This window comes from Geotrypetes seraphini, chromosome 16 (genome assembly GCF_902459505.1).
Source record: "Geotrypetes seraphini chromosome 16, aGeoSer1.1, whole genome shotgun sequence".
In the NCBI taxonomy this organism is placed as follows: domain Eukaryota; kingdom Metazoa; phylum Chordata; class Amphibia; order Gymnophiona; family Dermophiidae; genus Geotrypetes; species Geotrypetes seraphini.
Window position 1 is genome coordinate 52113346 of NC_047099.1, and position 27062 is coordinate 52140407.

The 27062-nt window shown below is 45.1% G+C and overlaps 1 protein-coding gene across 3 annotated transcripts in view; it reads right to left on the minus strand.

The window, feature by feature from the left end:
- The window catches only part of EVI5L (ecotropic viral integration site 5 like), a 98718-nt gene that overhangs the window by 60886 nt on the left and 10770 nt on the right, over positions 1-27062 (minus strand). For 2 of the 3 annotated variants that reach the window (XM_033924462.1, XM_033924460.1), the window contains exons 2-5: positions 4345-4575; positions 3673-3862; positions 3234-3458; positions 1948-2022 (exon numbers count right to left, since the gene is read on the minus strand). In XM_033924462.1, the coding sequence (XP_033780353.1) occupies positions 1948-2022; positions 3234-3458; positions 3673-3862; positions 4345-4523 (669 nt within the window). In that variant the 5' untranslated portion in view covers positions 4524-4575. Of the gene's footprint in view, positions 1-1947; positions 2023-3233; positions 3459-3672; positions 3863-4344; positions 4576-10534; positions 10760-27062 lie in introns of those variants that run through there. The other variant, XM_033924461.1, reaches the window with a different exon arrangement.

The following is a 27062-nucleotide window of genomic DNA, read 5'->3' on the forward strand; positions in this document are numbered from 1 at the left end:
GATGCATTTTATTCTGTTCTGTCTTTTTTTTTTTTTAATAATCTTTATTCATTTTCTTTTGTTACAACAAGTGTTTCAGATATACTTATTAGAAACTTAAACATATACACTTGATAAATACACTTATTATTATCAAGTTTAACATTTTTTAGAAAATTAATTTTATACAAAATTTATAATATTATGCAGTAAATCTAAATTTATATAATTTCTTTTGAATGTATTAATCCCCCCTCCCTCCTTCCCATTCAATCAATAATATTTAAAAACAACTTTATTGTAAATTCATTCAACATTGATATAGTGTGTTAAAATCAAAAATAAAATCCCACCCCATTCCCCTCTAATTAAATTTCTATCTTGGGAAAAGTTAATCATTCATTACAAAAATCTGTTAATGGTTTCCATATTTTTTGAAATTTATTAATATATCCTTTTTGTTTTGCTATGGTAAGCTCCATTTTATATATATGACAAACAGAATTCCACCAGAAAGTGTAATTTAACCTGTCATGTCTTTTCCAATTAAATGTGATTTGTTGTATTGCTATTCCAGTTAAAATAAACAAAAGTTTATTGTTACTTGATGATATTTGACTTTTTGTTCTCATTGTTGTTCCAAATAATATAGTATCATATGTCAAGGCTACTGGGTTTTCTAACATCCTATTAATTTGAGGCCAAATTGATTTCCAGAATGTTAAGATGAGTGGACAAAAGAATAAAAGATGGTCTAATGTCCCAATTTCAACATGACAGTGCCAGCATCTATTAGATTTAGAGCTATCAATTCTATGTAAACGTGTAGGGGTCCATAAAGCTCTATGTAAAAGAAAAAACCAAGTTTGTTTCATAGATGCTGACATCGTACATTTTAACCTCCAAGACCAAAGTCGTGGCCATTGAGATGCACTAATTTGGTGCTTTATCTCAATGCTCCAAATGTCTCTAAGACCATTTTTTGGTTTTTTATTTATATATCCGGATATTAATTTATACCACTGTGCAGCTTCATGTCCTATTGAGTTTATCTGGAAACACAAGAATTCCAAGCTGTGATAATTAGTAAGATTTTTCCATTCAGGGAACCCTACTTGAATGGATTGCTTCAATTGCAACCATCTAAAATATTGTGTTTTATTAAGATCAAATTTATGTTGCAATTGTGAAAACTCCAGCATTTTACCATTTTTTATTATGTCGTCTAAAATACGAATACCTGCTGTCATCCAGTTTTTCCAGATTATTTTGAAACCACCTATTTTGATCTTGGGGTTTAACCAAATTGTTTGAGTTGTTGATTTACTAATTGGAATAGGAGTTAGATTACTTATGTATCTTAAAGTTTTCCATGTATCCATGAATATTTTATGTTCTTTGTATAGCCTTTTTTTTATTGTCTTTAATTTGGTATGAAGTTTTGGAACCCGCTTAGTTTAGGTGGGGGGAAATAAGCCTTTTAAACAAATAAGTTATCTCTCTTCTTTTAAATTAATTTGGTCTTCTTTTCAAACTTTGCAGGACAAAATCTACTTAATATAATCAGCACATAACAAGCTGTCTATATTGATCTTAGGTCACATTTGAATTTAACCCTTTCTTATCCTGCCAAGATTGAAGATGCCTACACTTACAAAGGATCTATTTGTAGTTTTTTTAATATCTGCCTGTGACTTTGCATTATGTTTTAATTTAGATAAAAAAAGAAAAGCGTCCAGCAGTACTTACACTAGCTGGACACTGAAGGGTTCAACATGGTAGAACAAAATGAATATGCAGAGACTAACACAGCCAAGGAGAGTCTAGTAAAATGCAGAGAGCACAGGGGCATCAACAAAATGCAGGAGCCTTCACACTGGACTGTAAACATCTTCTTCCTCAGCTATCAAACTTCTATTGCTCCCACATTGTCAAGCGCCCAACGAGGGGCCGAAAGCCAGCATGTACCTGCATGAGCAGCAATCCCACGATGAAGGCACTGCCCTGGCAATACCCAACCTCCCGGTCCACTAGGGAGTAAGCCTGCAAAAGAAAGAAGGTGCAGTTTAGGGGCTTAGCTGAAAGTAGGTTACGCGTCAATCTCTGCTAGGATCCACTGACTTATGCACCATGATCACCGGCTTCTCTTGCCAGAAAGATGCAAGTTGGAAATGTCCCTTCAGATTGGTAGAAGAAGATCTCTTAGAGAGACTCCTTCATTACTTTTAAGTGCGATCTACCCCATTCTCTGCCTTAAGTCCAACTCAGACTCAATCAGTGGGCATCATAAGAGATGAACCCCACTGCCTCCCAGGCTGGTCGGCCATTAAAACTTTTTAAAACTTTCTCCTAATTGTGCATGATTAAATAGTCATTAAATTACTCCTTTAGGAGCAGCTTTAAAAACTCTGCACAAATTTTTCCCTACAAATACATGAAAACTTTCCAGAAAGGGAAAGAACCAGTGGAGATCTGTCCCTACAGTTTCTGGGATACGATTTCCCTGACAAAACAAAATGCAAATCTGCACGCCACCGCTTCTGAGCCCCTGTGCTTTTCCTGAGGGTAAAACTAGCCATGTGGTCGATCCCCATGCACACTTTTATTGGCTCATAGGATGGACAATTTCAGAAGTCATGTTACCCTAGGAACTTGCTTTTGAAAGCTGTGCTCTAAAAAGTGCTCAAGACAAATCCAAGAGCTGAACATTTTAAAGCCCCACAAATTTCTTCTGCAGGGTGTCAAGAGAACAACATTTCAAGCCTGGAAACCGCTCACCCCTAACAGTGATAGTATGCCGACTCATTCTGCTTGAATTTTAAGAATAGTGACAAACACAGTCGTGTTCTCCCACTCTATCTAAACATGACTGACAAACATGGAACACATTGTTATACCAAGAAAAGTCCCCAAATCTTAACCTGTGCTTGTGATAGCTTAAAGCAGAATGGGTTTCTGCTTCTGCTTTCCTGACATCATCTTCACTGTGGTCATGTCTGGAGTTTTTACCCTGAATATTTTTATAACAGAGAATGTCACAAAATACAAAATGTATATTTCTTCAGGACAATTTCAGAGGCTTTAGCAAAAGGTGGGGGGGAGGGGAAATTCTTGTAGAAATCCATAGTCCAATGCTTTGGAACTAAATAGAGCAATCCCATTTAGAGTAGAGAGCATGCTGCAGGTCTGTGAGTGGGGGCAAAGGGGGGGAGGGAGAGATGGTGTGGTGTGATAAGGTGACTGCAGCTGTTTACCTTCATGACATTGAAGAGAACCTCCTGGCCCAGGCTATCCTGTCCTTTGAAGAACTCGTGCTCAGGGTAGGTGCGGGCAATGTCTCTTCGGATCAGCTTCTCACAGGGAGAGGACATTTTCAGCAGCTCCGAATACTGGTTCTTGACCGGCATGTCGGTCGCACTGCAAAGCAGCTGCCATACGATGGCTCGGAAGTGGTGAGGGATGCCTTTCCGGATCAGCTCCTGAAGGAGGGAGAGAACATACAATGCACAGGCTGCAAGAATGACTGAAGCAGGAAAGAGGCACTCAGGTCCATTGTGGGTTTGTTCTAATGGGCATGATGGAAAGCGCTGGAGACCTGGGCTAGGTGAAGGCTACTAGGTACCAATCTCAAAATGTCTGTGTACATGTATGCAGTGTGTGGGCACAAACTACCAAGCCTGTACCCTTCCTCACCCTCAGCAGTTTCTCTTTCTTTTTCCTCCACTCTTCCCATTCGTTCACGATCCGTCCCCACAGGATCCAGGTGTCCTCCTCCAGGTGGCTCAGGTTGGAGGAGGCTGAGGAGCTGGAGACCAACGAAGAACCGCTATTTCTGCGGGATCCATTCATAGATCGCATTGACTTGGAGTCTGCTTCCAGCAGCCTAAGGAGACACCACTGTGAGAATTCTGGCAGCGAAGTTACACGAAAGACTTCCAACTCTCTTCCCCCTTTCTCCCAAACCCAGCAGCAATTATTACACAGACAGCGGGTATTAAATGAGTGAATGGTAAGTCCCCCTTTTCTAGCAAGCCTGCATAACATGTCAAGTTACACAACTAAAATAGTTCCTGAAAACCTAAGCTAGATAAAAAAGGCATTACTAAAATCACAAGGCGAAGTGCATTTGGATATTCAAGTGTGTCATTCCGCAGAGCTGTGCAGCATTAAATGACACTTCTTTGGGCCCAATAGAACCGAGAGACTTCACAAAAGCTGAGAAATCACCAACACAGAGAATCGTGATGTTTAACTGCAAGTAGCACAGTGAGGCATGCATTCTCAGACTGTGTGGCCAATGCTTTGGAGAAGGATTAACAAGCTGTGTCACTTTGAGGCTCTTGAAGAACAATCTTGGGCTCTCACCTGTTCTGCTCCTCCAGCTTGGCCAGAAGCTCCAGCTCATCCGGGCTCAGGTTCTCAGAGTCCGAGGGGGAGCAGGCCGGCACAGAGGCGATGGAAGAAGCAGCCTCGTGGGAGGAATCGTCGGGACTGGCGGCAGGGCTTGCCATCTCAGGAAGAATCAGGGCAGCTTGGGTATTCATCTTTTCAAATTAGGGGCCTGGTATTCATTGACCAGAGGTGTATCCCTATCCCCTAAAAGAAAGCAGGGAGATAGCTTAGCACCAGATTAAAAATAATCCCAGTTCTAGTAAAACACTTAGGGAAAATTCAAGGCTAACAGCTGGAGCCCAGTTAGATACTGCTGCAAATCTCTCTCCTTCTACCACTCACTTATCCATCCTTTCTATAATTGGTTGCCGAAATGTAAGCATCACTTGCATGCATAAATTTAAAGAATATAATTAAATTATAGTATGAATAAGTTACACTTTTCCCAATTTTAATACACATGTGGATTTGGGGGGGGGGGGGGTTTTGGTGTCAGGTCAAAAGCGCGCCGGGACAAAGGTGTGCCCAGACAATTGAGCGCAGCGTGGAGACGCGCGCCACTCAAAATTACTGTTTTTAGGGCTCCGACGTGGGGGGAACCCCCCACTTTACTTAATAGACATCGTGCCGCGTTGTGGGGGGTGTGGGGGGTTGTAACCCCCCACATTTTACTGAAAACTTAACTTTTTCCCTGTTTTTAGGGAAAAAGTTAAGTTTACTGTAAAATGTGGAGGGTTACAACCCCCCAAACCCCCCCATAACGCCGGCGTGATGTCTATTAAGTAAAGTGGGGGGGGGGGTTCCCCAACAAAACCCCCCATCGGAGCCCCTAAAAACTGTAATTTTCTTCGGCGCACACCTCCATCTTGCGCTCAGTTGTCGGCGTGCGCCTTTGTCTTTCGTGCTGTTGTCTATGAACCATTTTTTTCATTAAGAATATATATCTGAATGTCATAAGATATTATTTTCAAGTAGTATATTTTAATTATATATGAATCTGGGAAGGGGGTGGGGGTTAAATCTTTCTTGGTGTATGATATTGAAGATTTTTCAAGTGATGTTGCATTATAATGGTTTGATACTTACTGTGCAGTTGATGAAAGTTTTAAAATGAATTAAAAAAAAAAAAGAATATTGCCTTCGCGTGGGCAAGTGTACACTGACCATCGTAATGCCTAAACGCTTTAATTAGGTGCTATGAGACGCAGCGAGTTTTCTGCTTAGTTTCCTACTTGTGCTGAACAGGCAATAAAGTTATTTAAAAGCAAAGATGAGACCTGACCAGAATCAACAGCATGGACTTCTTTAAAGGGAGAGAAAAGAGAGGGGCTAATTTAGTGGATGCAGATGTTTGGCCAATCCAGTCCTTTAGCAAAACAAACTTGACCATCTGGACTGTTTCATAACTGTGTAGAAAGAAAACAGGACGCCATACCAATAAATTCTACGCCCTTTATTGTGAAGAGCAAAGATTACTTGACATGGCTTCGCATTTCGCCCTGCGGCTGCTTCAGGGGTACCGACACAGACTTCATCCAGCTGGAAAGTCCAGTTACGTGACGATGGGACTCTCCGACTTTTTAAGACGGAACTGCGTAAGGATTTCAACTTTATGAAGTAGGCCGCTGTCGGAGCCTACACCGAGATAGAGATCTCACACTCTATATACTAGAGACCTCACACTCTATATACTGGTATCAATCAATAACAGCTTACAAGAATAAATCATTCAGCATATAGAGTAACAGAATGTGATCTTCAGGCCTGAGGATCCTCTGATGTCTGTTCTGCTTACTTCCTCTTAAGTGTAGGCTCCGACAGCAACGTGATGCTGACCACTTAGAAAAGTATAAAAACAGGCATTTAAGAGGAAGTAAGCAGAACAGACATCAGAGGATCCTCTATATGCTGAATGATTTATTCTTGTAAGCTGTTACTGATTTGCTAATAAATATCCTTATTGATTGATACCAGTATATGCTGAATGATTTATTCTTGTAAGCTGTTACTGATTTGCTAATAAATATCCTTATTGATTGATACCAGTATATAGAGTGTGAGGTCTCTATCTCGGTGTAGGCTCCGACAGCGGCCTACTTCATTTATTAAGTGAAGCCCGAGAACATTTCTTCTTGTGTCTGAATCCCAGAAGCAGCGAGAGGGTGACACGTGGAACCATGTCAAGTAATAGATGCTCTTCGAAGTAAATGACGGCAGATAAAGACCTGAACGGTCCATCCAGTCTGCCCATTACTTATTCTCCTTAAAAATACATGATTAAATTAACTTGTCTCTTCTTTGATCTTTCTGGGTCATAGACTGGAATTGTCCTGGGTTCCAACTGCTGAAGTTGCCATCTAAGCTCGCTCCAGCCTATCCAACCATCCTGATTGCAGGAAATCTGCCATGAAGTCTGGCCAGTAACGTCCTCATGTTCCACGTTAATGGAGTTCCCATTGATGCCCTCCCCAGCCCATCCTACACTGAATCACCACATTTATTCAATTTTCTATATCGTTAGAAAGATGACGGCAGAAAAGGGCCACAGCCCATCAAGTCTGCCCACTCCATTGACCCACCCCATTGAGTCTGAGTGCTAGTGACCTAGTTCCTTAACTCGACCCTCGTAGGGATCCCACGTGGATGTCCCATTTATTCTTAAAATCGAGCACGCTGGTGGCCTTGATCACCTGCACCGGAAGTTTGTTCCAGTGATCTACCACTCTTTCCGTGAAGAAATACTTCCTGGTGATCACCACTAAATTTCCCTCCTCTGAGTTTGAGCGGGTGCCCCCTTGTGACCGAGAGTCCCTTGGGAAAGAATATATCGTTTTCTACCTCGACACGACCTGTGACATATTTAAATGTCTCAATCATGTCACCCCTTTCCCTGCGCTCCTCCAGGCTATAGAGCTGCAGTTTGCCCAGTCTTTCTTCGTATGAGAGACCCTTGAGTCCGGAGACCATCCTAGTGGCCATCCGCTGGACCGACTCAGCTCAAAGCACATCTTTCCGGTAATGTGGCCTCCAGAATTGCACACAGTATTCCTACAGGAGCTCAGAACAGTTTACATGAATTTATTCAGGTACTCAAGCATTTTTTCCCTCTGTGTTCTGGCAGGCTCCCAATCTATCTAATATACCTGGGGCAATGGGGGGATTAAGTGACTTGCCCAGGATTTGAACCCACAACCTCAGGGTGCTGAGGCTGTAGCTTTAACCACTGCACCACACTCTCCCCAGACTGTGCACGTCTGCCCAGTACCAGCCTTAGTTTTTTTAATTTATACCATTTGTTTTCTGTGTTTAACCCATGCTCTTTTGAATTTTATCACTGTTCGAGAGGGCATTCCAGGCATCCACTATCCTCTCTGTGAAAAATAATTTCCGAACATTACTCCTAAGTCTTGCTCCCCGCAACTTCAATTCATGTCCTCTAGTTTTACTATATTAATACCTTTCAAGTATTTAAACGTCTGTATCATATCTCCCTTGTCCCTCCCCTCCTCCAGAGTGGACATATTTAGGTCTTCCAGTCTCTTCTCGTACTTCTTTTGGTGCAAACCTCCTACCATTTTGTCGCCTTCCTCTGGATCGCTTCAAGTTTTTTTAAATACTTCGCCAGATACAGCCCCAAAGACTAAAGCACAATACTCCAAGTGTGGCCTCACCACAGGGTTTTCAAGGCCTACACTCGCGAATCGCGGCTACAAAGGCGCTTTAAGACGTCTAATGCCATTTCGGGCATTAGCCGCGCCTACAGTGGTGTTGGGCGCTAATAAAGCGCCTCTGTAGCTGTGATGCCGGTGCTGGTTTTTTTTGGCATCTATTTTTTTAATGGTATTTTCCACTTAAGTTAGGCGCCTAACCTAAGGCGTCGTCATTCTCAGCAGCGTGACCCACTATGTCCAGCTATATTTATACAACAAACGCCAAAACTAAGGTCTCCTTTTACAAAGGTGCGCTAGCGTAATTAGCATGCACTAGCCGAAAAACTATCGCCTGCTCAAGAGGCGCACCTTGGTAAAAGGAGCCCTTAGCTCTTCACAACCGAGCCTTTCTAAGGGATCAATCCAACAGGCCTATACCACTAAAACAGTGGTTGACGTTTGGCAGTGTCTAGCCAAGCAGCAGCAATCAGAAAGGAGGCCTGCTCGCCTCTGCAAGGCTAACATTAGACACGTCATTATCTCCTAACTACTTGGTTAATAATTCTTTTACTGCTCTTAGCAGACGGTTCCATCATGGCATCCTTCATTAACTGCATCTATGAAGAAATTCCCCTGAGGCTGTGTACAGCAAGAATAACCCAAACAGACAATTACAGGAGTAAACAGATTCAAACAACAGTACAGAGTCTGGAATGGCATGCTATTTACATTGCAAACACAATACACATTCAAACATCTTAATGACATGGAGAGGGAACATACAGACAGATAAGAGAGAGTATCAGGAGTCATAGACAGATAAGAGAGCATAACAGGAATTAAAGACAGATAAGAGAGAGTAACAGGAGTTACAGACAGATAAGAGAGAGTAACAGGAGTTATAGACAGATAAGAGAGCGTAACAGGAGTTATAGACAGATAAGAGAGAGTAACAGGAGTTACAGACAGATAAGAGAGCGTAACAGGAGTTATAGACAGATAAGAGAGCGTAACAGGAGTTATAGACAGATAAGAGAGCGTAACAGGAGTTATAGACAGATAAGAGCATAACAGGAGTTATAGACAGATAAGAGCATAACAGGAGTTACAGACAGATAAGAGAGCGTAACAGGAGTCACAGACAGATAAGAGAGAGTAACAGGAGTTATAGACAGATAAGAGAGAGTAACAGGAGTTATAGACAGATAAGAGAGCGTAACAGGAGTTATAGACAGATAAGAGAGAGTAACAGGAGTTACAGACAGATAAGAGAGCGTAACAGGAGTTATAGACAGATAAGAGAGCGTAACAGGAGTTATAGACAGATAAGAGAGAGTAACAGGAGTTACAGACAGATAAGAGAGAGTAACAGGAGTTACAGACAGATAAGAGAGCGTAACAGGAGTTATAGACAGATAAGAGAGCGTAACAGGAGTTATAGACAGATAAGAGAGAGTAACAGGAGTTATAGACAGATAAGAGAGCGTAACAGGAGTTATAGACAGATAAGAGAGAGTAACATGAGTTACAGACAGATAAGAGAGCGTAACAGGAGTTATAGACAGATAAGAGAGCGTAACAGGAGTTATAGACAGATAAGAGAGAGTAACAGGAGTTACAGACAGATAAGAGAGCGTAACAGGAGTTATAGACAGATAAGAGAGAGTAACAGGAGTTATAGACAGATAAGAGAGAGTAACAGGAGTTACAGACAGATAAGAGAGAGTAACAGGAGTTACAGACAGATAAGAGAGAGTAACAGGAGTTACAGACAGATAAGAGAGTGTAACAGGAGTTATAGACAGATAAGAGAGCGTAACAGGAGTTATAGACAGATAAGAGCATAACAGGAGTTATAGACAGATAAGAGCATAACAGGAGTTATAGACAGATAAGAGAGCGTAACAGGAGTTATAGACAGATAAGAGAGAGTAACAGGAGTTATAGACAGATAAGAGAGCGTAACAGGAGTTATAGACAGATAAGAGAGAGTAACAGGAGTTACAGACAGATAAGAGAGAGTAACAGGAGTTATAGACAGATAAGAGAGCGTAACAGGAGTTACAGACAGATAAGAGAGCGTAACAGGAGTTACAGACAGATAAGAGAGCGTAACAGGAGTTATAGACAGATAAGAGAGCGTAACAGTTGTTATAGACAGATAAGAGAGCGTAACAGGAGTTAGAGAGAAACAAAGGTGACGGACTCAAGGAAACATTGCAGTGAAGTTAGAAAATGCAGGAAAAAATTAATTTCAGTTAGAGTAGGACTGGAGAAACAAGTCCTGCTACAGTATTGCAGCCTGTGTGTGTGTGACTAGCAGGGGATAAGAATGATCTCAGCTGGGGGAGGAATAGATAACCCAGGACAACCAGCATTAGTCCTTGTGTGCGAGAGGAGCCAAACGTTCATCTCCTAGTCATGTGTTAAGCAAAGCCTTTCTGGGAGCATGTTCCCGAGGGGGGGGGGGGTTCTGGTTTCTTATCCACTTTGTGAAGAGTACCATGACCTACCTGCGAGTTAAACTGGCTGTATTGTCACCCAAAAACCCAGACATAAAACTTCATTTTCTTCCTAATGCTTTGAGCGTTCCTGGTCCTCAGCAGAGAAGAATCAAACCTGAAACTCCATGGCGGTAGTGGGAATAGCCCCCCAAATGATCAACAGCGATCATTCCCAATAGTACCATACTTTATATCAGAACGACCCAATCCCAGTCTCATATAATAAACCTTGAAAATGTGGTGCTGCAAAAATACTAAAGGTTTGGCTTGATAGCTACAAGTTCTACAGACCACATAATACATATTAACATGTGTTTGAGTTAATAATTTTAAAAGCAAGCAAAAGCTTAATCCAATTGGTAATTTCAAAAACAAGTCTAAAGTGCAGGAGGACTTTTTTTTTTTTTTCTAAGCATCAGTTTGTGGTTGAAATTCTGCAAAAGGTAAACCATGCATCTCAAAACAGTGGTTCCCAACCCTGTCCTGGGGGACCACCAGCCATTCGGGGTTTCAAGATATCCCTAATGAATATGCATGAGAGTGATTTGCATATAATGGCAGTGACAGGTATGCATATTCATTAGGGATATCTTGAAAACTTGACTGGCTGCTGGTCCCCCCAGGACAGGGTTGGGAATCAGGGTCTTAAAATGTCTATGAAAACATTAGAGCAGTGGTTCTTAACCCTGTCCTGGGACCCCCCCAGCCAGTCAGGTTTTCAAGATATCACTAATGAATATGCATGAGAGAAATTTGCATATAATAGAAGTGACAGGTATGCATATTCATTAGGGATATCTTGAAAACCGGGACAGGGTTGAGAACCACTGCATTAGAGGGATGTGGAAGCAAAACAAAAAAACACCCACAACTTATTTCCATAAAAGTTAAGTTGAAAATAATTCAATAAAAAGTTTGAACTGAAAAGTTAAGGCAGACAACTCTACACAAGGAGCAGGGATCCATTCTGAACTTGGTGTCACAAGGAGCCAAGGAACTAGCAAGATTGGGATAGGCGCGTGGGATCTCTTAGAGAGGAAGAGGTAATGGTTACTGCGATGGGCCATTTGGCCTTTATCTGCCATCACGTTTCTAGGAGGAAACGTCTCTCTTAGGAATTCTATTTCAGCCATCATTGCTTTTTATGAAATCACTCAAAATTACGCCAGGTGTACACCTGGCAGGGCCTCTGCGTGTGCGGATTGCCGGACTTGATGGACCGAAGGTCTGCTCCAGAGATGGCGCTTCTTATGTTCACAGCACGAGAACCTTGGCCTCCTCAGAGAGGATCAATTATTAAACTAAATTAAACTAAACTTTAAGTTTGTATACCGCATCATCTCCATAAAGATAGAGCTTGGCACGGTTTACAGGTAAATTCAATAAATGAGGGAAGGACATAATAAGAAATTAGAGGTTATGAAGAGGAGAGCTAGCTTTACGTTTTAAATAGATAGCTTTACGTTTTGGAGAAAAGCCAGGTTTTCAGATGCTTTCGGAATCATTGGAATGAGCCTAGGTTCCGCAGCGGGGCAGGGAGGTTGTTCCAAAGCTCAGTGAATTGGAAGAAAAGGGATTTCCCTAATTTACCTGCATACATGATGCCTTTTAATGAGAAAGAGAAAAAGAGAGAGAGAGAAAAAAAGAGAGAGAGAGAGGGAGAAAAAAAGAGAGACAAAGAGAGAGAAAAAAAGAGAGAGGGAGAAAGAAGAGAGAGAGGAAGAGAGAGAGAGAGAGAAAAAAGGGGAGAGAGAGAGGAAAAAAAGAGAGAGGAAGAGAAACGAAATGAAATCTTAAGTTTGCATACCGCATCATCTCCATAAAGATAGAGCTTGGCACGGTTTACAGGTAATTCAATAAATGAGGGAAGGACATAATAAGAAATTAGAGGTTAAGAAGAGGATAGCTAGCTTTACGTTTTAAATAGATAGCTTTACGTTTTGGAGAAAAGCCAGGTTTTCAGATGCTTTCGGAATCATTGGAATGAGCCTAGGTTCCGCAGCGGGGCAGGGAGGTTATTCTAAAGCTCAGTGAATTTGAAGAAAAGGGATTTCCCTAATTTACCTGCATACAAGACGCCTTTTAACGAGGGGAAAGATAGTTTGAGTATGTGGGCGGATCTGGTAGTGTCAGGTCTCGAAGAATTCCAGGATAGTGGGATTAGGGGAGGAAGAATGCCATGTAGGATCTTGAAAATTAGGCAGGTACATTTAAAGTGAATCCTAGAAATCGCCGGAAGCCAGTGAAGTTTTGACAGAAGAGGGGAAACATGATCAGTTTTGAGTTATATGGCTGACCTAAATTGACACATGATGTGGAGGGGTGTTTGATACGACGTCAAAATCTGAAGTTTGGATGTTTTGCAGAACACGCGTAAAAATCCAGTAGCAAACATGACCATTTTCAAAACAGAAAAACATTTTATCTTTTTTGCTTTGAAAATGGACATTTCTCAGTTGTACTCGTCCTCAGTGCGTCAGTCTTTTTGAACCATTTTCGGAAAAAAAAAACACAGCCAAAAGAAAAATGCACAAAATAAGTCATTGGGATATAGAATGGCCACCGACACATCACAGCAGAGCAATGGGACAAGGTAGGAGGCTGTGCAGGCAACATCACATAAAAAAAGCCCAGGTCCACTTCTCACCGTAATCTAATCTAATCCACAATTTATACTCTTCAAGAAATTCCTGAAACAGTCCTAACATCACACTTACCGTCCTACCTCCTTCTTCCCGCCACACTAAAACTACCGGACTTCTCTTTACCTCTCTAGAAATGACAAATAATCTTCCATTGTAACCCACCATCTATAATTCTTTTGTACACTTTGAACCGCAAGGTAATGGCGGAATAGAAATCTCTAATGTAATTTATTAATCACACTATACCCAGAGGGACCACATCTCCAATCCTGTGGAACCATCTTTAACGATTTATTAAATGAATTTTTAAGATAATCTCCCAAAACCTCTCAGGAGCTCCCTTAATATCTTGGGATGGATCCTGTCCAGTCCTTTGATTTCATGCACCTTCAGGTTTTCAAGTTGTGAATGGTGTTATAACTATACCAATCTCAGCTGACCAGCAACTTCTCCAGGATTTTTTCTGTAAATTTCAGAAGTATTTACTTCCTGAGGCATAAAACATACTGGTGGAAAGCTGAGGGAGATCTGCTTCTTCTGTGGAACAAATTTATGACACGTCCAAATCCAATAAAACTACTTCCTCATTTTGTGATTCAACACAATGGTGCAATAGTATTTTGTCCTATTATCCTGTTCATTCCTCCTGCTTATTTCTGTTCTGGACACAGATCCCTACACTCCTTGAGCCAGAGATAGCCAAAGAACCTCTGAAACGAGCCCGAGTAGGGTGTCCATCTACAAACCACTCCCAGGAAGCTGTATAAACTTGATCATTCACCCACCTGTAGGAATCATATGTGACTGTGGAAAATAATCAGAGGCAAACTAAAGCCATGTATTAGCTTACACATACCTTTCAACAGAGCAGAGCCTCTTACTCATAGCAAGGTTCTGATTTCCTGCAAGTAGAAGACAGTTCTTTTTATAGTACGGGTGAAGATCCCCCAAGAGACATTTTCTCTTCTCAAAAAGGAGGTCTGTGTTAGGAAAAACACAGTTCCTCTTATGCTAGTCTTTCACTTCTTCATACTCCGACAACCACCTTGTGGTCTGTGGCAGGGCAAAGAAGGGGCAACAGACCTATCAACAATTTTTCTGAATTAGCAGCAGATGGTTTTAAAGCAGGGCCATTTTACATAACTATGATGGGGTGTATGTCCCATCACAGGAGAGAGTACCGTCCCGAGGGCCGGCTACCTCAGAAAGACTCCTACCCAGAATACCCATGGACAATACTCAACCAAGGGGTAAAGAGGGAGTAGCTGGGTTCAGCTAGTTCCTAAGTAGGGTGGTTCTAGTCATAGTGGAAGACTAGGTGGGTGGTGTTAGGAACCAGCTACCCCTATTACTCCAGAGTATACTGTTGTTCCATAGTAAAGACTGAATTATCTTGCCATGGGACTTGTATAGCTAATTTGCATCCTAATTTGCATAAGAACCGAGTAGCAGACTGAAAGTGGGGATTGGTAAAGAAAATAGACTCCTAGAACCTTAAACTGGACTCCTGATGGGGAAAGGAGCTCTGGGTTGGACCCCCTCAATCCTGGGGGGGGACATTTTGAGGGATCAAGAGGGACCTCACCCTGAACTGACAGGGGGGATTCATTAATGGACTCCCAGCAGGTCGAAGCATAGGGGGAGTTCTTGAAAGCAAGAGCTCCTGGGCAACCCTCAAGGGGAGGAATGCGGGCCTAGTGCCTAACCCTTGGTAAGCCCAACTGCTCATAAGAGCGCTGGTGGAACGGACACTCGGCCTAACCCTTTGGGTAGGTGGTACAGGGATTGTGACAGAGCTTTGGTGGAATTGACACTCGGCCTAACCCTTTGGATGGGTGGCACCAGGATCATGAAACAACCCAATATTCTGTAGGATCTTCACTGGTCTACAGGAATGACTGATCTCTGACCTTGAGGCATCTTGATATGAGGAAAAGGTGCTGTACTGAGAACTTGGACCGATGTTTGGTCTGATTATTACAACCTCTGAGCACAGTTTAAAGAGCGCATTAACATAGCATAATTATCATATGCCAGATTTCTTTATTGCTTTGCCACCTGCAGCGTTTCTGGCAGCACATTTAAAACTTATTCCCAGTATGGTTTTTGGGCTCTCTCTTGTAAGTCATCTGCCTTGCTGGGGGCTACATGGCTCCACCGTGACGAAAATCCCCAATTCAAAATATTAGGCGAGCACTGCACCCAATGTTTTTCTAAGACATGGATCTACATTAAACTACAAAACCAAGACACTTCTAAAGACAACTATGTGGCACGTTTATCAAGGTACATAAAAAATGACAACTGTGCTCTACAACTACTGCATATCTATAGTGATGCTAGACGTACGTAGTGTTGTACATTAAAACATTCAAGAGAGAGACCCTGCTCAGTAGAGCTTACAATCTAATCAAACACACGAACTTTGGGTGGTGCCCTGCAACTAATCAAAGTACCCTTCCCTCTTTTACTTCAGGCTCAAGAATCAGTCCAATTTACAGGCTGAAGGGATGATTCTAGGTGATGCAGCAACAAAATTATGCAGACTGAAGTAACAAAGAGATTTAGCACCTCCGCTCCTGAACCACAAATGGGTTTCAGAACTTTAGCCAAGACCCCTAAATTCTTTTTTTTTGCACTTTCAGTTCTCCCAAACAGAAAATGGGCATCGAGGCTCAGCATGTGTTCTGCTCGAGTCAGCTGTTGACAAGATTTTCATAGAAAGAATCTCTCTCTAAGCTTCCTTCCCATTTTTTCCCTAGGTCTTAAATAAATATTTTAAAAAAGGATTTACTCAACTAAACAGACCTCTGCTGCAAGTTAGAAGCACCAACCCTAAATCCCCATTCAGAGGTGGAAATTTATCCAAATATTGGCACCTGTTGTCATCCTGGGTCCGAAGAAAGCCGAGGTTGGGTCAGGCCCAAGTGCAGCCTGGCACAGCTGCTGGTCTGCAGAGAAGGAGCGAGAGACTGGGTAGAGGAAAAATGGGAGGAAAGAGGCTGGACAGAGTATACAGCAAGCTGAACGGAGGGGGAAAGAAAAAAAGGCTGGAAGTGGTGGGAGAAGAAAACAGCAAAGAGAGAAAAAAACCAACCCCAAATCTACAAAGCAGGCAAAATATTTAAGGAAAACCTTTTCTGTTAGTTCTAAACATTTTGGTAGCTGCTCAAGTTCTCTAAAATATTTTTCTATCCCTTTCACAGGCAGGCTCGATACCAGGCACCTGAAAGGACAACCACAGCACATTAATATTGTGAAAAACAATCTGAGGAAAAGCCTGACCACTTGCCATGGGAGGCTATAATCTCAGAAGTTGTCTTGGTTTGAAAAAGGACAGGGATGCAAGCTGAAGACTCTCTGGCCTCAGTCCCTGTATCTCTTGATGATCGAGGACTCAGCTGAAGGCAATATGATTTTGTTGGTATTCAGGAAGGGCACCTTTTCAGTCTATCACATGGATCCCGCTACTAGAATGACCTCCACCCAAAGACAAACCCGATTTAACTTTTGCAAAACCAGAGCCCCCCCTCTTATGGTACACCCTCTTAAACCTACAAAAGGATCCAACAGGAAAAACCTCCCGATGCTACCGGGCGAAGCTGAAGCGGTTTTCAACACATCCTCCTCTCCTTGCCACGAGCAAAGACATACGAGCGACGTCACGGAGCGAGCGAAGGGAGGACGTCTTCCTCTGATAACCTCCTCGTCTTCCAGGCCGAATAAATGGTCCAGTGTGACAGGAAGCTCCTCGGGTCACCTTGTACTGAGAAACACAATAACGTTTTGCTTTCCCACATACAAAAGGCTACTGTTTGCCTGAGAAAAGTGGAGGACCGAGGCTGTTTCCATTTCTGTCCTTACAAGATAGCAATGTGCTGCTCTTTGGCCTCTGTTAATACAGTTGTTACATCCAATGTTGCTAGAACAGTTTATGTCGAAATTTAGTTATTAGGATTTATTTACTGTCTTTTCAGAGAGGTTCACCCAAGACAGCGTACAGCAAGAAAAATCTGAACGTAGGCAACAGACAATGACAGCCGTAAAAATACTCAAACATTAGCCCACATTCTGGCTTAGTATAATAAATACAATGTCAACCATGTACACACTAAAAACATGTTAATAGACAGCTGAGAGGAGGAGCGGAGGTGGAATATAGAGACAGACAAGATAGAGTAACAGGAGCTAGACAGAGAAAACGGGGAGAAACCAAAGGGAAAATTGCACCTGGAGTTAGAAAAGAGGCAGGGAAACAAATACGGTACATAGGTTCATAGACAACTCGGCGAAAGACAAAGGCGCGCGCCGACAACTGAGCGCAAGACGGAGGCGCGCGCCGAAGAAAATTACAGTTTTTAGGGGCTCCGACGGGGGGTTTTGTTGGGGAGCCCCCCCCCAGTTTACTTAATAGAGATCGCGCCGGCGTTGGGGGGGGTTTGGGGGAAAAAGTGAAGTTTTCAGTAAAATGTGGGGGGTTACAACCCCCCACAACCCCCACAACGCCCCCACAACGTGGCGCGATCTCTATTAAGTAAAGTGGGGGGGTTCCCCCCACGCTCCCCCCCGTCAGAGCCGTAAAAACTGTAATTTTCTGCGGCGCACGCCTCCGCGCTGCGCTCAATTGTCTGCGCGCGCCTTGGTCCTGACACCGGTACATAGATGAATATTAAAGGAGATCATCTTTTTATTGGACTGTGTGTTTATATCAAATACATTTCTTCACTGCGTTTCAAAACCCCTAGCAAGCAGGTTGAATTTAAGTTATGCTGTTCTCTTATATGGAGAGTTTCCCCAGATTTACTGAACTGCGAGAAAGAAGTGGGTTCAAATCCCACGCTGCTCTATGTGACCCTAGGCAAGTCACTTAATGCCCCCATTGCCCCCAGGTACATTACGCAGATTGTGAGCCCACTGGGACAGACAGGGGAAAATGCTTGAGTACCTGAAGAAATCCATGTAAACCGTTCTCAGCTTCTCTGGGAGGACAGTAGAGAAAATTGAATAAATAAATAGTGTGAAAAATATCAGCTTCTGATAACCAGAGCTAGTATTGTGACATCACAGTGCCTCACTCCACCAATAAGAGCCAACCTCATCAGTGATGTCACAATGGCTTGATTGTCCTAGACTTGGCTCACTTCTATATTTTGATTTCTAGAGTGGTGCAGTGGTTAGAGCTACAACTAGAGAATGACACGGGGAAAAAAATCTGTCCCCGTCACCGGCCCACCATCCTCTGCACCGCCCCGTCACCGCTGATCCCTTCACCGCCCCGTCACCGTCACCGCCATCCCTTTCACCGCCCCGTCACCGCCACTGCCATCCCATTCACCGCCCCGTCACCGTCCCCGCTGCATCCATATAAGCCTTTTTCCTTTCACTCCCTCCTTCCAATTTGAGCCGGGAACACTAGCGATCGCACGGTCCCCGCGGCCACTACCTGCCTGCCCGGTCGATCCTGGTGTTTGGCCGGCTCTCTCCCTTCTCCTCACCTTGGTTTGTGGGTTTTCTTTTTCGGCAACCTGCGCGCTTTCCCAGGGAGCCGCACGCGCGCGGCTGCTCAGTGTTCGATCTTCTGCTCTGCTGCAACTTCCTGTTTCCGGTTGCGTCAGAGCAGAAGATCGAGGCTGAGCAGCGGCGGGTGTGCGCGGCTCTCTGGTAGCGTGCGGGTCGCCGAGGAGGAGGATCTGCGGACTGGGGTGAGGAGAGGGGAGAGAGCTGGCTGGACACTGGAATCGATTGGGCGGGCGGGTGTGAGCTGCGGGGACCGCGCGATCCTTCATGCCTCACTGCGGGGGACAAGACCATTCACCGCCCCGCGGGCGGTGAATGGCCTTGTCCCCGTCGCCGCAGCGACTGCTAGTTTTCTTCCCCGTTTTCGGCGGGTGACCCGCGGCTAAAATGCGGTGGCCGCGGGTAAACCGCCACCGTGTCATTCTCTAGCTTACAACCTCAGCACCCTAAGGTTGTGGGTTCAAACCCACATAGCTCCTTGTGACCATGGGGAAGTCACTTAATCCCCCCATTGCCCCGGGTACATTAGAAAGTGAGCCTGCTGGGACAGACAGGGAAAAATGCTTGAGTTCCTGAAGAAATCCATGTAAACCGTTCTCAGCTCCTCTGGGAAGACGGTAGAGAAAATTGCTCGATATTATCTTTTCCATCTCTGAAAGGTGTAAAACATAAGACGATTCACTGCAACTCAGTTAAAAGCTACAAAAGTTTGGAATTTACTACCCATAGAGATTCGTACTATCACTACATATGCTCTGTTTTGCAAAAAAACAAAAACCTGAAAACGTGGCTCTTCCAGAAAGCACAGTTACTTACCATAACAGGTGTTATCCAGGGACAGCACTGATGAACGACGGAGCCCCGGTACGGACCACTTTAAAAGTGCATCGCCACTTTAAGAATTCAAAAAGTTCCCGATCGTCCGAACCGCGCACACGTGAGTGCCTTCCCGCCCGATGAGGTCAGGAGTTTAGCTTGACTCTGATTTTGCACTGTATGACCACCACTGTGAAGTGAAAATGCTTTTTGTAACTCACTGTATCAGAAGTCTACGTTTTGCTCAGCTATGGAACCGACTACCCACACAGATCAGGTCGCTAGACTCACTAATGCCCTTCCGCAGAGCAGTAAAGACCCTCCTCTTCCGCCAAACTACCTCCTCAATAGACTTCTCCTAGTACTCTTCGCTATGACCAGTGTGGTCTCTAGAATAAGCTCTGTTATTGTCTACTGTAACCTATTTGTTGTCATGACTAGTCTGTTTTCAAACGATTATGAATGTCTACTTGTAACCCGTTCTGAGCTTCTGGGAGAACGGGATAGAAATCAAAATAAATAAATCAAAATAAATGAGTACTACCACTACTTATTATTTCTATAGCGACACAAGAGATGGTCCCTGCTCGAAAGAGCTTACAATCTAATTATGAAGACACGCTGGACAAAAAAATGGTTAATCAATTTACCGTATGCTGCTCATGTGGGAAAATGCAAAGGGCAGGGGGCTAGAGAGGCAATGACAAAGAAAAGTGGTAGAGTTCAGATTTCTCTTCTGGAAATTGCAGCCCATGTGGAAGAGAGGAGACCCAGGGCCAGTCCGAAGGCAGCATAATCCGACTCTATCTTGCATTGTTTGTTGTTTCTGTGTTGCAATAATGGCTGTTGTAACCCACCTCAGAGGATTTGGCAGGATATAAGACAGCACAGATCCTGAAATGGAGTCGAGAAACAGAAAGGTCATCACCTTAGACTTTTCTTTGCTGGCCTTTATTTCTTTGCGCTCAAGTGGACTAATGGGGCGACCACGAGACTTCATCCTGGGACAGTTTATCGATGGTGAACTGGAGCTAAAACACAACTTATTTTATGGGGTTCCAACGTGGAGTGCTGAGGGCAACCCTTCTTGCTGATTCACTTAAATAATCTCGATTCACCTCTTGGACTCTACCGCAGTGTTCTTCAACCACCGGTCCATGGACCAGTGCCGGTCCACAGAAACTTCCTGCCGGTCCACAAGGCCAGCGCGTGCATCAGGCCCAAAATAGTGTTCTTCAACTGCCAGTCGGTGCGATCGATGCGGCGTTATCTTCGAGCCAGCTCCCTCTTCCTAACTGATTCAGTGCACAAAGCCACGGGCAGCGGCTCCTACGGGCGTCCTGCGCCTGAACCGGGAGCCTTCTCTCTGACGTTGCAACGTCAGAGGGAAGGCTTCCAGATGAGGCAAGGGACGTGCAAGGTGCAATTAGTACTATTATGGGGGTGAGGTCTGGGGTGGAGATTGGGTAGAGATGGGCAGGGTCTGGCCTGCGACTTAGCCCAGTGTTCTTCAACTGCCGGTCCACAGAATAATTCTTTTATTTCTGCTGGTCCATAGGTGTACAAAGGTTGAAAAACACTGCTCTACCGTACTCGCAAAGGAACCCTGTTAGCAGGATCTCTGCATACCCTCGGCATTACAGCACGATCCTGGCTTTCAGAACCCAGCAGCACGCTCTCTGACAGCCATACCCTACACAAGAACACAGGCTAGGCCAGATCAGGGCCCAACTTTACTTCCTAGAGCAGGGGTAGGGAACTCCGGTCCTCGAGAGCCGTATTCCAGTCGGGTTTTCAGGATTTCCCCAATGAATATGCATTGAAAGCAGGGCATGCAAATAGATCTGATGATTATTCACTGGGGAAAGCCTGAAAACCCAACTGGAATACGACTCTCGAGGACCGGAGTTCCCTACCCCTGCCCTGGAGCAATGCTGTAGACTGGGGAGGAGACACATGTAGAATTATGGGTACCAACCCAATTTTTGGAGCCACAGAAATTGCTTTTCTCTGCCCTTTCCTTCCGCTTCATCTATATGGCACGATTACCCAATACCTCTTCTGGGTTCCATCAATAGTGGTACCGACAGCAATCGAGTCTACCCTAGGTTTGGGCCTCATCATCCGTATTACCAAAAAAAAATCAAATCAATGAAACTAGGTGACCTGATATTCAGCCCATGGGAGATAGCAGGTTTTAAGTTGCTGATGGCCATGGGTTGAATTAAGACCACATTGTCTGGACACTGGAATCAACTATCCGGTCACAGACCAGTGACCAGTTAACTTGGCAGATAAAGATAAGACAAACTTTTTGCATCTTAACTTTGTGTGCTTAGGAGGTGAATGGACTAAGAACATAAGAACATAAGAAGTTGCCTCCACTGGGTCAGACCGAGGTCCATCTCGCCCAGCGGTCCGCTCCCGCAGCGGCCCATCAGGTCTGCGACCTGTGAAGTGGTTTCTGACCACTTTTATAACCTACCTCAAGTTCTATCTGTACCCCTCTATCCCTTTATCCTCCAGGAACCTATCCAAACCCTTCTTGAACCCCTGTACAGAGTTCTGGCCTATCACTTCCTCCGGAAGCGCGTTCCATGTGTCCACCACCCTCTGCGTAAAAAAGAATTTTCTAGCATTTGTTCTAAACCTGTCCCCTTTCAATTTCTCCGAGTGACCCCTAGTGCTTGTGGCTCCCCTCAGTTTGAAGAATCTGTCCTTATTTACTCTCTCTATGCCCTTAAGGATTTTGAAGGTTTCTATCATGTCCCCTCTAAGTCTCCTCTTCTCCAGGGAGAACAGCCCCAATATCACTGCTAATTGTTACGTTCCAGCTCTGCCCTCCAGACTGTACCTGGATACTAACAGGTATTATTCGGCAGCACTAACCGCTTAAAAGCTACTTGAGTATTACCAGCAGGCCAGCTCAGTTGGGTTTAACTGGGGAGGAACATCTTCCTTTTGAACATAAACCCCTAGCTGAATGATAACTAGCAAAACTGAAGGGACGCAAACCTATTGTCTCGCCTCTGCTAATGCATGCCAGGCTGTGAAATGTGTCAGGTTAAGACAAGTTATGGTTCGGTAGGGCCTGCGTGAAGTTCACTCTGCCACCGATCTGGCAACCTCGGAAGGCTCTGGCCTTTTCTTACCAGTCTCTTCCTGGTGTGGCCAGGATCCCGTGCTTGCTTTCTTCGAGGGAGCCAATTCATCCTGACACAGACAGCATCTTCCTACATGCTAGGAGGAAAGCAAGCCGCTGGATGGGAGGCTCCTTTTCTCTTCTTTGGAGTCCTTTCCCACACTGTTTACCTTCAGCCTCCAGGTATGTGAGTCAGACAGCATTACAGGAGAATTTTCGTGACATACCACCCTCCCAGAATGCACCTGTTTTCAGATGAACAGGTCAGCGGAACAGCTAGCAAGGAAACTGGGGCACTGAGAGAGATGTTAGAAGGACCATGGCAGCAACTCAACATGCTTTTTCGGTAACTTTTTTTTTTTTTCAACATTTGGATGCGCTTTGAGAGGCTGGATCCCCAAAATGCAGCCAAATAACTCCGGGAGATGGGTCCGATCCTTGAGCCCTAATTCTGCTTCTCAGGACAGGCAGGAATACAGCAGAGGCAGCAGTCTAGGAGAGGAGGGACTCAAGGATCTACCATATGAAAAACGGCTTGACAAATTACAGCTATACTCGCTCGAGGAGCGCAGAGAGAGGGGGGACATGATCGAGACGTTCAAGTATCTTACGGGCCACATCGAGGCGAAGGAAGATATAGCAATGTTACTTACCGTAACAGTTGTTATCCAGGGACAGCAGGCAGCTATTCTCACTAGTGGGTGATGTCATCCGACAGAGCCCCGATACGGACATCTTGCAAGCATGTCTTGCTTGAAGAAACTCAGAAGTTTCGAGATGCCCGCACCGCGCATGCGCCAGTGCCTTCCCGCCCGATGTACCGGGCGCGTCTCCTCAGTTCAGGTAGCTAGCCTGAGAAGCCAACCCAGGGGAGGTGGGTGGGACGTGAGAATAGCTGCCTGCTGTCCCTGGATAACAACTGTTACGGTAAGTAACATTGCTTTATCCCAGGACAAGCAGGCAGGTATTCTCACTAGTGGGTGACCTCCAAGCTAACCCCAATGGGATGGTGGGAGAGTTGGCAACTTAAGAGAACAAATTTTGTAACACTGTTTGGCCAAACTGTCCATCCCGTCTGGAGAAAGTATCCAGACAATAATGAGAGGTGAATGTATGAACCGAGGACCAAGTGGCAGCCTTACAAATCTCCTCAATCGGTGTCGATCTGAGGAAGGCTACAGAGGCTGCCATTGCTCTGACCTTATGGGCTGTGACCTTACAGGGAAGGGATAATCCAGCCTGGGCATAGCAGGAAGAGATACAAGCCGCCATCCAGTTGGAGATGGTGCGCTTCGATACCGGTCGTCCCAACTTGTTTGGATCAAAGGAGACGAAAAGTTGAGGAGCAGTTCTGTGTGGCTTTGTGCGATCCAAGTAGAAAGCTAGAGCACGTTTACAGTCCAGAGTGTGCAAAGCAGATTCCCCAGGATGAGAATGAGGCTTTGGAAAGAACACCGGAAGCACGATGGATTGGTTGATGTGAAATTCAGAGACCACTTTAGGTAAGAATTTTGGATGAGTACGGAGAACCACCTTGTCATGATGGAATACGGTGAACGGTGGATCCGCCACTAGGGCCTGAAGCTCACTGACTCGACGAGCTGACGTGAGGGCCACTAGAAAAACCACCTTCCAGGTGAGATACTTGAGTGGAGCCGTGTTGAGAGGTTCAAACGGAGGCTTCATAAGATGAGACAGGACAACATTGAGATCCCAAACCACAGGAGGAGGTTTGAGAGGAGGGTTGACATGAAAAAGTCCTTTCATAAATTTGGAAACCACAGGATGAGCAGACAAAGGTTTCCCTTGTAGAGGCTGATGGAAAGCCGCAATAGCACTCAGGTGGACTCGTATAGAGGTAGACTTGAGGCCAGACTGGGACAGGTGTAGAAGATAATCCAATACAGAAGATAGGGAAGCTCGCTGAGGTTCCGTGGCATTGGAAATACACCAGGAAGAGAATCTAGTCCATTTTTGGGAATAGCATTGTCGAGTAGCAGGCTTCCTGGAAGCCTCCAAGACCTCCCTCACTGCTTGAGAGAACTGGTGAGGAGTTATGTTGAAAGGAACCAAGCTGTCAGGTGGAGGGACTGCAGATTGGGATGAAGTAGTGAACCTTGATGTTGAGTGAGTAGTGAAGGAAACACTGGAAGAAGTACTGGCTCCCTGCTGCTGAGTTGAAGTAGAAGGGAGAACCAAGGTTGTCTGGGCCACCGAGGAGCAATCAGAATCATGGTGGCATGGTCTAATCTCAATTTGACTAGAGTCTTTTGAATGAGAGGAAAAGGAGGAAACGCATATAGGAAACGTTTGCTCCAATCCAGCAGAAAAGCATCTGCCTCTAGGCGATGAGGAGTGTAGATCCTGGAGCAAAATTGAGGCAGCTTGAAGTTGTGGGGGGCTGCAAAGAGGTCTATCTGAGGTGTCCCCCACTGAGCAAAGATCTGATGAAGGGGGTCGGAGTGGAGCGTCCATTCGTGAGGCTGAAGTAGACGACTCAATTTGTCTGCCAAGACGTTGTCCTTCCCCTGAATGTAGACTGCTCTGAGGAAGGTGTTGTGGCGAACCGCCCAATCCCAGACTCGAAGAGCTTCCTGACAAAGAGGGGCCGAGCCCGTGCCCCCTTGTTTGTTGACATAATACATGGCGACCTGATTGTCTGTGCGAATAAGGACCACCATGTCGTGAAGCAGATGTTGAAAAGCTTGGAGAGCATTGAAGATGGCCCTGAGCTCCAGAAGATTGATTTGATGGAGTCGTTCCGCACTGGTCCAGAACCCCTGAGTGCGAAGACCATCCAGATGGGCCCCCCATGCATAGTTCGATGAATCGGTCGTTAGAACTTTCTGATGGGGAGGAGAATGAAACAGCAAACCTCTGGATAGATTCGAAGAGGTCATCCACCAGAGAAGAGACTGCCGTAGAGCAGGAGTGACCACAATGTGACGAGATAACGGGTCGGACACCTGAGTCCACTGAGATGCCAGAGTCCATTGAGGGATCCTGAGATGTAGCCTGGCAAAAGGGGTCACATGAACTGTAGATGCCATGTGGCCTAAAAGGACCATCATGTGTCTCGCTGAGATGGATTGGCGAGAAGACACTGACTGGCAGAGTAGAAGGAGAGCATGTAAGCGTGGAGGAGGAAGGAATGCTCGAAGTTGAATGGTATCCAGGACAGCCCCTATGAAGAGGAGAGACTGGGTGGGCTGAAGATGGGACTTTGGAAAGTTGATCTCGAAGCCCAAGCTCTGCAGAAAACAAATGGTAGTCAAGGTCGCCGAAATGACCTTGGGAGCGGACGGGGCCTTGATGAGCCAGTCGTCGAGGTATGGGAACACCTGGAGACCCATGTTCCGGAGTGCAGCGGCCACCACTACCAGACACTTCGTGAAGACTCTGGGCGACGAAGATAGGCCGAAGGGAAGCACTCGATACTGCAGATGCAGATGTCCCACCCGGAATCTGAGGAACTTGCGGGAGGCCGGATGAATCGGGATGTGAGTGTAGGCCTCCTTGAGGTCCAGAGAGCATAACCAATCGTTCTGCTCGATGAGGGGATAAAGAGAGGCAAGGGTCAGCATGCGGAACCGTTCCCTGACCAAAAACTTGTTGAGGACCCGAAGGTCCAAAATGGGACGCAGATCGCCCGTCTTCTTCGGGACCAGAAAGTACCGGGAGTAAAACCCCTGGTTTTGTTGATCCACCGGTACCGGCTCGACTGCCCGAAGCCGGAGCAAAGCCTGAGCTTCCTGGAGAAGAAGAGCGGTCTGTGTGGAGTTGGAAGGATACTCTCTTGGAGGATGGTCCGGGGGGACCCGTTGGAAATGAAGAGAGTATCCCTCTCTTACGATGGAGAGGACCCAGAGGTCCGTGGTGATCGCCTCCCATCGATGACAAAAATGATGGAGACGACCCCCTATGGGAAAATATGGGGTAGGCAGAACGAGATCGGTTATGCTCCCTGGAGGAGAGTCAAAAAGGCTGAGTAGCCTTGGGAGCAGCCGGCATTTGAGGCTTTTGCTGAGTCTTCTGGGGCGGCTGTCGCTTTGCAGGCTGTCTCGCAGGAGGGGCCTGCCTCGGTTGATAACGCCTTTGGTAGATTATAGGCGGTCTAGAAGGACGAGACTGTTGTGGTTTAGGCTTAGGCCTCATGATAGACTGGAAAGATTTTTCGTGGTCTGACAGTTTTTTAGTAACAGTCTCGACAGACTCATCGAACAGATCCGCTCCCGCACAAGGCACATTTGCAAGTCTGTCTTGGAGATTCGGATCCATATCAATGGTGCGAAGCCAAGCCAGTCGACGCATGGCGACCGAGCAGGCCGCAGCACGAGCCGAGAGCTCGAAAGCATCATAGGAGGATTGCATCAATTGGAGGCGCAACTGGGACAGGGTCGCCACCACCTCCTCAAAC